Genomic DNA, 12296 nt, shown 5'->3' on the forward strand with positions numbered 1-12296 from the left:
GTGGTTCGTGGTTCCGCTGCCTACCTTGTAAGCCAAAGGGCCAGAGTTCAGTCACTGGTACCATGAATAAATAAATAAATATTTAATGAGAAGAAAGCAACACCTAGACATATCCTGGTGGCTTTAAAAAAAAGAAAAAAGAAATATAGCTCACCACTGGGGGAACATCCATGGGGATCTTTATCAGGGAAGAAGCATTTTGAAAACTTGTTTGCTGGGTGGGCTGGGGATTTAGTTCAGTGGTTCCACTGCCAGCCTCAAAAGCACAAGGTCCCAAGTTCAATCCCTGGTACCAAATAAACAACCCCCCCGCCGAAAAAAAGTGCTGAGAGTTAGTTACCTTTTAATGTTGTTTTGGAGGGGTGTTCTGAAGATATTGAGGAAAATTCAGCTCAGTTTCTCTGACTGTAGTTTAGACACAACACGGAGTACTTCTGTATCCTCAAATGCACGGGGATTTCTTCCCACCAGCAAGCAAGCTGTCCGTTCTGCAGAAAACACAGGCTGAATGTCCTCTAATCCATTTCCAATCTGACACTCATACCTTTCAGGTCCACAGGCTGAGGCTCAGTTCCCAAAAATACCCTCACTTCAGACGCCAGCAGCAAGGCTGGGCCTCTGGAACTTCTGACCAACTGGCTAAAACTTGAGGTTCCTGTGACCCCTTCTTTAGGCTTAATTAACTTGCTAGTGTGTCCCACAAAATTCAGAGAAACAAGTGTTTGCCAGTTTATTATAAAGGCTACTTTAAAAAAAAAATAGCACTGAGGATCAACCCCAGGGGTGCTATACCACTGTTCTATACCCCCAGTTTTAAAATTTTTTTAGTGCATTTATTTATTCATGCATTTGATTTTACTTTTTCTGTAGCATTGGGGATTGAACCCCAAGTGTTTGGGCTAAGCCACATCCCTTTGTAAGATTTTTTGAGACAAGGCCTTGCCTGTGCCACTGAGAGTGCTGGGATTAAAGCCACATGCCACTATTATTTTTATAAGAAGACAAAGTCTTACTGAGTTGTCCAGGCTGGCCTTGAGTTTGAGCTCCTCCTGCCTTAGCCCCATGAGTAGCTGAGATTACAGGCATGTACCACTGAGGCCCACAAGGCTGTTTTAAAGGATGTAGATAAACAAGATGAAAAAATACATAAAGCAGTCTGGAAGGGTGTTGAGTTGTGGTGCTGTGCTCCTTTCACATGGAAGAGCTCCACACGTTTGGCTGCCCAAGAGCTCTTCCAACCTTGCCCCACTGGGTTTTTATGGAGACATTGCCAGGCATGACTGAAGCAGGGAAGATTGTGTTGACATGTGACTGGATACAGAGGTTATAATTTAATACCAATGGACTGAGCGCTGACGCAGCCAGGCTGTCTGTTCAGATTCTGTGTAGGAGAGGACCCTTTGGGAAATGGGTATAATATCATCTACTATAAGACAGGGAAGCTCACAGTTTCTTTATGGCCAAGACAAAGTGGGGAAGGATTAGCGTATATTTTTAGTTTCTGTGACCCACTTTGGGGAAGAGAAATTCTAGTCTCTATGGCTGACCTTGGGGAGAAAAAGGAGGGGTGAAATGGGGCGGAAAGTCAGAGGGAAAGATTTTGCTGTCTGAAGCCTAAAACAGCCTTACTCTCTTTCACCTTCATTTTTCTAAAACTGTTCCAAAGCTGCTTCAGGAACTAAGGACAGAAAACCAAATACTTCAGCAAAAAATATACTTGCTGTTCTAGTCATTTAGGAAATGACAAGGGCTATGGCACAACCAGGAGTTATGGACAAAATACATATTTCGCAATATCATAGATGTAGATCCTTCAGTTTTATAAGTCAGCCTTTTCACCATGACTTAAGAGGTTTCACTTATCTTTGCTTTACTATTTTGCTTTGGTATTAATTTGACTTTTGGTACTATTTTGTAGCTTTTGGTCATATTCAAGGGCAATTACAAAACAGACTAAGAAAAGTTTCAAGGTAGGTTGGGAAAACGTAGTTTTACAATTTCTAGAAAGAAAAAAATAAAGGACACAGAGAAATGCCACCCTGTTGGAACCATATGCCTAGTGACATCTCCATTTAGTCTGTACATAGTTAGATCAGAACAATGAAAGAGAATGTCAGGGCAGGGACTGTGTTCTCAGTGCCTGTCATCGGAGATGCTCAATAGCCATTTTTAGAATGTTGAATGGGGCCAGATATAGTGGTGCATGCTTGTAACTGTAGCACTTGGGAGGCTGGGGCAGGAGGATTGCTATGAGTTCAAGGCCAGTCTAGGCCACACAGTGAGTTCAAGGCCAGCCTGAACTACATAGCAAGACCCTGTCTCAAAAAAAATTATTATTTTTTTAAATGTTGAATGATGCCAGGTGTGGTGTCACACGCTTATAATTCCAGCACTTGGGAAACTGAGACAAGAGGATTGCCATGAGTTCAAGGCCAGCCTGGACTACAATACTGCCATCTTGGACTACAGAGTGAGATCCTGTTAAATGAATAAAATAAAGTAAAATATTCACTGAACAAGGGACCTGAACTTCAGGCTCTGCTGAAGGAAAATGTGGCAGGAGCCCTCTCTACCAAAGGGACCAGTTGCTAGAGTTCTCCAACTCCAGTCTCTTCTCTTGTGAATGAATACTATAATTTCCTGTCAGGGATACCTGTTCTGTCTACCATGGCAGATGTCAGGAAAAGAGACTCCACAAGTTGGCTAGTGTGCCCTGTAAGGGACGATGACCTTCAAGTGTACAAAGCTTACTACCTCTTCGTCTTCAGTGAGTAGGCATAACTGAACAGCCATGTCTCTTACATTTCACATTTTAGCATTAGGAATAAAACAGCAAGCAGAAACAGCATCTTTCAACAACTGAGTTACATTACTACAAAGCAGTTAAAACTTGATAACTTTATTTAGACTAATCCCTTGGCTCTTTGACTTTAAAGCCCTCCTTTATCTGTGAAGCTTTCACATAAGAAACTTAATAAAGTTAACTTTCCTGTGCTTCTTCTTCCTACTTTCTCTTTCTTTTTGAGTAGACCCCAGCAGAATCAGGACAGCTTTGGGAAATGAAGCAAGCACAATGGTAAGCGCTTTAAAATTAAATTTATGGAGGACCAGGGATTTGGCTCAGTGGTTCCGCCGTCTGCCTTGCAAGGGCCTGAGTTTGACCCCCTGTACCAAATAAATAAATAAATAAATTTATGGGCTTCTGGGTTGGTGGTCAGGACCGCTTCTGCTCTTTCAGTCCTAGCAGGTGAGTGGCCTCATGACTGACTGGGGTAGTAGAAGGGGTGGAGGCCGTAGAAAAGGGAGAGTGTGAATGGCAGCCTTCACTGCTTGGGACTTACTTCCCGCTGTCACCCTATACTAGGAAGGAGCTCCTCTCTCCAAGTCTCCTGACCCTCAACCCCTCACTGTGGTTGCCCTTGGTACCTAGGTTTTGAGAGGACCGCCTTTCCCAAGGTAGAGAGTGAGGGCTGCCATTATGATTCCCTACTCTTTGGGGTTCTAGGTGGTAGGAATACTTTGGGCACTCCTTGGGGTCTGCAGCAGCCCCCATGTCTCATTCCCCAAAGCCCATTCTTTGGCTATGGCCCTTACCCCAGTGAGCAGGAAGGTAAGAAAAATCCCTGGAGGCAGAGGCATCCCCAGTGAGATAGGCTTGGGATGGAATGTCACTGAAAACAGCCCTCACTGCAGTCACTGAAAAGCTTCCTTCTAAGTGTGCTTTCTCAGTAATTCTAAGGGTTTTATCTGACATCCTTACAAGAGATATTCTGTGGATTTTTACATGCTTCAGGTGGGACTACAAAGCTGCATTTTTGCCATTTCTTCTCCAGGAGAAAAGATGGTCAAAGAAATAAAAATGTACTATCTTCCAAAAAAAGAAAAAAAATAAATTTATGACAGGGTTGGAATTGTCTCTTATGTGCAGAGCTGTTGCCTAGCATGTCTAAGGCCCCGGGTTTGATCCCCAGCTCCACAAAATGGTAATAATAAATAGTAAATAATTAGTAAATAAATAGTAAATAATTATAAAATGTGTGTATAAATGTATGAAATATCCATTTGATGTGCGTCAAGAAGTACACGTTAAGGGCTAGGGATTTAGCTCAGTGGTGCCACCGCCTACCACCTGCCTCATAAGTGCAAGGTTCTGATTTCAATCCCCAGTACCAAAAAAACAAAAAACTGTAGGTTCTGAAGCCTTCCAGAATTCAGCATGCCAAAGTGCCATGATTTAGGGTATTGTTTACTGAGTATCAGCAATAGCAACTGTATAGAATATCTCATTTTGATATTACATCAAGCTCAGTATAACAAATCATAATGAAATTTTTTATTATTCTTTTCCTCAAACCTGCCAAGTGTCTGTCATTTTATATATCTTCTTCATATTTCTAACAATTGATAATTAAGGGCTATTAATGTATGTGGGTATTCATGTAAATCTGTATATATAGGTTGTGGTTAATATACATATGTAGATAATGTATATGACTAGTAATATACATTTATTTGGGGTTCTGTGACTACTCATTTTAAAATTTGTTATTTATAATAATAATTTATAATTAGAATAGATACCTTTGCATGTCTATTTACTCTTTTGGATCAGTTCAAGCATTATTTAATCAACATTTGAATATCTTTTTTAAAGCAACAGGAAAAACACAGTAGAAAGTACAGCCATACTGATTTTGAAAGCACTAATACAAATTCAGGTGAAAATGCATTGAGGAGAGAAACCAGAGGGAGAAAAGGTAAGTTATCAAACTGTAATCATTACTCATGTGGAAAGTTGGGGAATATAAAAGAAGTAACAATTTTCACATTACAAGGTCGTATGTATCACTAGCAAGTATATAGGCAGGTTTGCTCATCCAGTAATTTATTTAATGTTTTATTTCCTCACTGAAAAAAAAAAAGAGAGAGATTGGGGCTGAGAGTGTACCTCAGTGGTAGAACACATATTCAACATTATATTATATAAGACCCTGGGTTCAACCCTCAGCACTGCCAACGTAGTGAAATAGTATTTATCAGTCAGAACCATTAAGAAAAATGATATTTGCTTGCTATCTACCATAAAAAGTATACCAAACCCTGTGTCTGTAAGTTCTCTTGGGTTTCATTCTTGTACATTGTTCACTATGTAACTATATGCATATTTTTAAAAAAATTCAGTCACTTTAATGATTCACTTTGGATTGATTCATCATTTTGGATAATTTCATTCTGTATTTTTATTTTCATTGCCTTTATTCCTTAGGCTTGAAAAAGCATTGCTGCTAGATCTGAGTTTGAAAGAGAAAAGGGTTGGGGTTCATTGCCTTTATTCCTTAGGCTTGAAAAAGCATTGCTGCTAGATCTGAGTTTGAAAGAGAAAAGAGGGTTGGGGATTTAGCTCAGCAGTTCGGTGGCCTGCCTTGCAAGCGCAAGGACCCGAGTTCAATCCCTGGTACCAAAAAAAAAAAAAAGAATGTTTTAAGGAATTCCAGAAGTACCATACTTGGTTGTAGATGAATAGATGAAATAATACTCTTTGGCATTCCTTTTTCACATTTTAGAATCAGGTAATCAGTCAGCCGATCCCAGAAAAGCCAGCTCACCAAGTCCTCGCAGGCGACAGTGGGAGACAAATGTACCCAGTACAGTCCTTTCAGCTTTGGAAAATGCATCCATACTCACCTCCAGTTTAACAACAGGGGATGACAGAGGTAAGTATGGTCAATATCCTGTGGTGTCTGAGGGTGATTGGTTCCAGATCCATGGATGCACAAGACCATTATTTATATAAAATGGCATAGTATTTGCATATAACCCATGGGCTTCCTTCTGTATATGTTAAATAATCTCTAAATGACTTATAGTACAGTATCTAAAACAATGTAAATACTGTGTAAGTAGCTGTCATACTGTATTATTTAGGAAATAATGATATGAAAAATGTCTGTGTATGCTTAGTAGATTTAATTTTAATTTTAATTCTTTACTTTTCGGTACCAGGGATTGAACTCAGGACCTTGTGCTTGCAAGGCAGGTGCAGTGCCACTGAACTAAATCTCCAGCCCCAAGACCTAATTTTTTTTTTGTACCGAGGATTGAACTCGGGTCCTTACGCTTGCAAGGCAGGTGGCAGAACCGCTGAGCTAAATCCCTGGCCTTAAAAACAATTTTTTATCCAATGATACAGGACCCATGGATACAAAGGGCCAGCTATAGTAAGGTTGAATGCTATAATTTATTATAGAACAAATTGTAATAGTTATTCGCTATATTAAGGTTTTATTTTCTGTCACTCTGTGAAGGATGTTTGGTGTCACACATCAGAGAGCTGTTCATACAGGCAAGTAAAACAGATTTTAGTTGAGGGTCAAATATAATTAACTTTGGAATACAATCCGGAAGATACATGCTAAATTTTTTTTTCTTGTTTAACCCTAATTTTTATTTTTTCACAACTAGGTGGCTCTGTAATAATGTACAGTGAAAATAATACCCGTAAGCAGTGGCTCAGAGAGACTCCTGACACATTGTTGAACATCCTCAAGAATGCAGATCTTAGCCTGGCATTTCAAACTTATACAATATATAGACCAGGTAATTTTTGTCTGTTGTATAATCATATAAAAAAAATGTGGTGGGCCAAGAGTGGTGGAACATGCCCATAATCCTAGCACTTGGGAAGCTAAGGCAGGAGGATTGTTGCAAGTTTGAGGTCAGCTTGGGCTATATAGTAAGACCCTATTGCAAAAACAAAACAAAACAAAACAAAAATTTTTAAGTTATAGCTTACTTGTTGCTGAGACAAAATACCTGACACCCTAAGTTAAAGGAGGAAAGTTTTTTTTTTTCAGCTCACAGTTTGTAGAGGTTTCAGTTCATAGTTTGCTGGTTTCAGGACAGGGTGGTGTGGCAAAGGGGCATCACAGTGGAGAAACGGTTTATGGCAGGCAGAAGGCAGAAGTCAGCAAGGCAGCAAGCTACAAGTGATTACCTTTGTTCTATCCCTCATATCTTATCCAGGCTACCCACCCTTAGGGCGAATAGCACTCACTCTTTATTCTCATAGTACTGTAAATCAATCCCAGCATCACACACCTTAGATCTAGCCACCTCTGAAAAGCCCACCTATGACCACGTGAGGATTCAAGGGGACAGATAGATAGAAGCTCCTAGCCCCCGAAAGATGCACATACATTCCTTTATGCAAAAAGCATTTAGTCCATCTCTAAGTGTTGTTGAAGTTCTAACAGTTTCAGCATTGCTGAAAAGTCCAAGTCCAACCTCTCCTCTCAGTTTTAAGGCAGTCTCTTAGCTGTGAGCCCCTGTACAAATAAAGACAAAGTTAAACACTTCCAACATACAATGGCACAAGATAGACACTTCCATTCCATAGGTTACAAAGAGAAATAGGAATGGGAACAAAGCAAGACCAAAATCAGGTAGGGGCAGACATTAAATCTTGTTCCATATCCAACATCCAAAGCAATTTGTGGCAAGAAGGGCTTGGGTACTGTTGCTTGTAGCTCTCACAGCCTTTCTCTCAGGCCGACTCTGCTCCCTCCTCAGTTTTCCTCAGATGATCCATGTTCCTGGCTTCTCCAAACTTCTGGGGTCTCCACTGTACCTTTGGCTTCACATTCACAGCTTTTTATACTGCCCTCTCAGGACTGGCCTCCCAGGCCTTCTTCTGAAATTTATGTGGAAGTCTTCCTGACCTTACAACTCTTGCATTCTACATGTACCTAAAACCAGCACCATGTGGATGATGCCAAAGTCTGACACCAGCTGGAGCAGTAGCCAGGTGTCCTTCTCTTTTGGCTGTAGAGGTGCCAGTGAACCAAATCCCAATGAACATCTTACCTAGGCCACCACCATTCTGGAACGTGGTACTCTGGGGCTCTCTTCTTAAAGCAGTCTTTCACTTTTGCAATTTTGAGGCTGCACAGCGTAGAGTCCTGCTAGTTCTTGTGATGTCCTCAGGCCATCTTTTCTATTGTCCTCTTCTGAAACACTTGGCTTTTTCTACTAGCCTTTTCAGCAACCAGTTTCTCCTCTATTCCATCTTTGTAGGCTATAACTTTATTGGAGCTTGCTTTCTTGCCAAACTCAAAACGTTTTAAATCATTCTGATGGGTTCTTTGCTCTTGATTCTCAACATAAATCTGACTTAAAGCCCACAGCAGTAGGGGGGCTGCTGGGGATTGAACCCAGGCCCTTGTGCATGCCAGGCAAGTGCTCTACCAAGGCACTATTTCTCCAATCCAAGAATAGCCTTTTTGTCGCATAAATATATTGTTGCTGTAGTGACAGCTCCAAGATCTCTTCTTTTTTTTCAAGTTTTTTTCAAATTTATTTCCTATATTATGAAGGTTAAGCATTTTTTTCTTTTAATCATTACAACAATAAATACGGCTTTATAAATTGTACTGTCCCCTTACCCTACTGATATCACTTGTGAGAGTAGGAAGAAAATGCCACTCTCTTATATTCTTGAAAATCACTGACCTATTCCTTAAGTCTACCAGTAACAACCTCCCCACTCAGAGGCTCTAAAACTAAAAAAAAACCAACTAGATCATAAAGATAAAGAATTTGTATTGATTCAGTTGCTACCAAGAATTTACTGTAGCCACAGCCATGTGATGGTTAATGTTGACCATCATTCCAAAATAGCTCCTTGTAATATTAACTAGTATGAATTTTGTTCAATAAAATTCTAAATCATGTACATCTTCTAGGTAGTTGTTCTGATCTTCCTCATGGTTCCATCCATAGTCTACACTGTCCCAATTTCCTATATTGTCCCCAACCCTGGGTTCATCATCCTCTTGGTCCTGGAACAAGACCTCCTCAGGGTGCCATGAATATAAAACCTCTTGAGTGGAGTTGTCCCATCCACCAATGGTGTTGCCTCTACTCCCTCCAAATCCTCCTGTCCCTCTTCCCATTCATCTTCCTCCTCATCTTGGTCCTCTCCATCTTCCTTGCCTGGCAGTTGGGAAATACATTCTGGGCAGAACAAATGTTGGCAGTAAGGGCATACAGGCTCTTCCTGAAGGGTCTCCCTGGGGCTTGTCCGTCCAGGTTCCATCCACCTCTGGTGCTGAGGTGACGTTACTCTTACTAGGCCTTGGGTGATAGGAGATGATGTAGGCTCTCCAAACCAAGCTTGGGAGCGGCTGGTTTGGACCACTGGAGGATCCATCTCCATGGTTTTCCGAGAGAGGAGAGGAAAGGAGAGACTGGTTGGTGGGACTGGGTGGTGTCAGAGAATGTGTTTAATTCAGGGAAAGTGAGGGTCTGCATGGAGAGAGGTGTCCAGAAATGTACCCCAAAGGGTGGAGAGTGCAGTGGCCAAATTCTATTGCTCTCATATGCTTATAAGATTTCTTTTGTTGTATACTTGTATCTGCTGTACTGAATAGGACTCAAAAAGGATGAACAATTAGAACTGCACAAAATAACCTTTTATAATACTATCCTTAGGGAGCTAGGCCAAAAGAGTACATTTAAGAATGTGCATGTGCCAGGGTTGGTGGTGCATGCCTGTAATCCCAGCACTCAGGAGGCTGAGGCAGGAGGATTGTTGAGAGTTCCAAGCCAGCCTGGGCTACATAGTGAGTTCAAGACCAGCCTGAACTACATAGGGAGATCCTGTCTCAAAATACCAAAAAAAAAAAAAAAAAAAAAAAAAAAAAAAAAAAAAAAAATGTGCCTATTAGCCAGATGTGGTAGTGCATATACATGTATATATAATTTTGAAAATTCCATTATAAGCCACTTTGCTAGATTGAAATCTGAGATAAATTATATCAAATAGAGCCCATATTGGTATGTAAATCTTAACTATATTTATTGTAGTAGATTTAGTTATATTTGTTTACATAGGTTGAGATTAAAAAAAGAAGGTTAGGGATCTGGTTCAATGGTAGAGCATTTGCCTAGCATGTGAAAGGCCCTGGGCTTGATTGTTAACACTGTAAAAATTAAAAGAAAAATCTAGGCACAGTGGCTCATGCCTGTAATCCCAGCACTCTGAGAGGCTGAAGCAAGAGGATCACAAGTTTGAGCCTTAATCTCAAAATAGAAAATAGAAAGATTTGGGATGTAGTTTAGTGCAAAGCCCCTGGTGTCAATCTGTACTACCAAAAAGGAGTACAACATACTTCCTTCTCTAAAGAATGAAGTTCATTATCTAGGAGACCAGCACGCAGAGAACTGTAGTGGCCTGTGGTCTGTGCACTCTGGTACAGTTTGTGCACAGAGGTTTATGGGGACCTTCAGAGGAGGTAGATAGCAGGGAGAAAGATGTTAGGAAAGCTAATGGCTGTGAATTCTTTTCCTTTTTTCTCTTTTTTTGGCTGTAATTTGTTTGTTATGGTGGTAGTGGTGGTGGAGAGACAGGTTCTTACAGTGAAGTCCAGGCAGCCGTGTAATGCACTATGTAGCCAGACTGGACTCAACCTCTATCTTCCTGCCTCAGCCTCCTGAGTGCTGGGATTATAGGCATTCATCGTCATGCCTGGTTTGTAAAATGAAGTCTTTGGTATTTTAGGAAATTCATTGTCTATAAAATACATCATTTCTCTGTTTGATACAGCCAGCATAGACTGGCCTTGAACTCACAATCCTGCCTTAGCCTGAGATTGGGATTATAGACATATGCCAACACAGTCCAGCTACATGTTTGTTATGCTTGGTGTCTGGAGATTTAGCTCATTAATACTGTGCCTGCCTTACAAGCACAAGATCTTGAGTTTGATCCCTGGTACTGAAAAAAAAGAAAAGAAAAAACTTGCAGTTGTGGCTCAGTGGTAGAGCACTTGCTCAGCATGCCCAAGACTCTAGGTCAAAGCCTTAGCACTGTAAAAATAAATAAAAATAAAATCCATGCATGTGATCTTCCTTCCTTTGATTCCTTACTTTTCTTCCTTTTATAAAAAGTAGAGAGGGGAAAGCTCAAAGGAGAAATATTAATTGTAATTCAACTATCAAAGATAACTTTAAAGGCCGGGGATTTAGCTCAGTGGTTCCACCTCCTGCCTTGCAACCACAAGGACTCGAGTTCAATCCCCAGTACCCCCCACAAAAAAAGATAACTTTAATATAGGTTCTTGGTTTTTGTTTTTTTTGATAGGGTCACACTATGCAGTTCAGGCTGTCCTTGAAGTCACTGTGTATCCCAGGCTGGCCTTGAACTTTTGGCAATCCTCCTGACTCAGCCTCTAGTGTACTGGGTTACAGGAATGGACCACGATGCCTGGTGCTTTAATACAGCCTCTTGTATTTAAAAGTTTTTAGTGTAATTTTCTGAGTATTTTTTTCTCTTGAAGGAAGTATTGTTTTTAAATTTAACCTACTTCCTGATACTTCCTGGGCCTGTATTAGGCAAAATCATGCTGGGTAATTACTGTTAACATTGGTGTATTTAATTGGGTGCTATGGTAGGAACGTGGAGCCTCAGAACTCTGGAATGTGAGCTGAGGGAGATTACTTGAGTCTAGGAGTTGGAGACCAACCTGGTTGACACAGAGACCTTCTCAAAAATAAATAGGGCCAGGCATGGTGGTGCATATCTGTAATCACAGCACTCTGGGAGGCTGAGGCAGGAGGATTGAAAGTTCAAGACCAGGCTGGGCAGCAAGTGATTTAGCAATCCCCCCCCCAAAAAAAATAAATAAATAAAAGGAACTAAGAATGTAGTTCAGGAGTAGAGTGGTTGTCTAGTATCTGTGAGGCACTAGGTTTCATTCCCAGCATGTAAATAAATAAATAAATATATGTTTTCTGTTAATTCCTCTTGGAGGTTCAGCAGAATTCTTAAAAGGCCCTTTGTCAGAAGAAACAGAAGCAGCAGACAATGTTGATGGAGATCTGGATGCTGTCATTTTGGATCCAGAGAGACTGGAACCTCGGCTAGATGAGGAGGACACGTATGTTATATACCTAGAAAGCTTCAGTTGGAATGTGTGTATCTGTGTGTATGGGTGGATGTACTGTATTATATACCATAGTAATTTCAGATTAGTAGGAGCTTGTTCTATTAGTTTTCATCATAAATGAATTATGTCATGATTTTTTGTCCGGGATGAGTAATCTATTGCAGTTTTATTATTAATTATTATTATTATTAACTCATATACATATAGATAGAGAGAGAGAGAGAGAGGGAGAGACTCTGTAGTTCAAGCAGCAGTCCTCCTGCCTCAGCTTCCCAAATGCTGAGATCACAGATGTGTACCATCATGCCTGGCTCAGAATTTTTTTTTTTTTTGGCTCAGAATTTTTGACTG

The 12296-nt window shown here is 40.6% G+C and overlaps 1 protein-coding gene across 5 annotated transcripts in view; it reads left to right on the forward strand.

Annotated features, from left to right (window-relative positions):
- Nek3 (NIMA related kinase 3) overlaps window positions 1–12296 on the forward strand; it is a 30127-nt gene that overhangs the window by 17107 nt on the left and 724 nt on the right. For 3 of the 5 annotated variants that reach the window (XM_010636630.2, XM_033760053.1, XM_033760054.1), the window contains 5 exons: window positions 3030–3076; window positions 4655–4757; window positions 5565–5714; window positions 6463–6597; window positions 11810–11936. In XM_010636630.2, coding sequence (XP_010634932.1) covers window positions 3030–3076; window positions 4655–4757; window positions 5565–5714; window positions 6463–6597; window positions 11810–11936 — 562 coding nt within the window. The remainder of the gene's footprint in view (window positions 1–3029; window positions 3077–4654; window positions 4758–5564; window positions 5715–6462; window positions 6598–11809; window positions 11937–12296) is intronic. The other 2 variants (XM_010636631.2, XM_010636632.2) reach the window with 2 other exon arrangements.

Source organism: Fukomys damarensis, unplaced genomic scaffold (assembly GCF_012274545.1).
Source record: "Fukomys damarensis isolate Sample0158 unplaced genomic scaffold, DMR_v1.0_HiC HiC_scaffold_38, whole genome shotgun sequence".
Taxonomy (NCBI): Eukaryota; Metazoa; Chordata; class Mammalia; order Rodentia; family Bathyergidae; genus Fukomys; species Fukomys damarensis.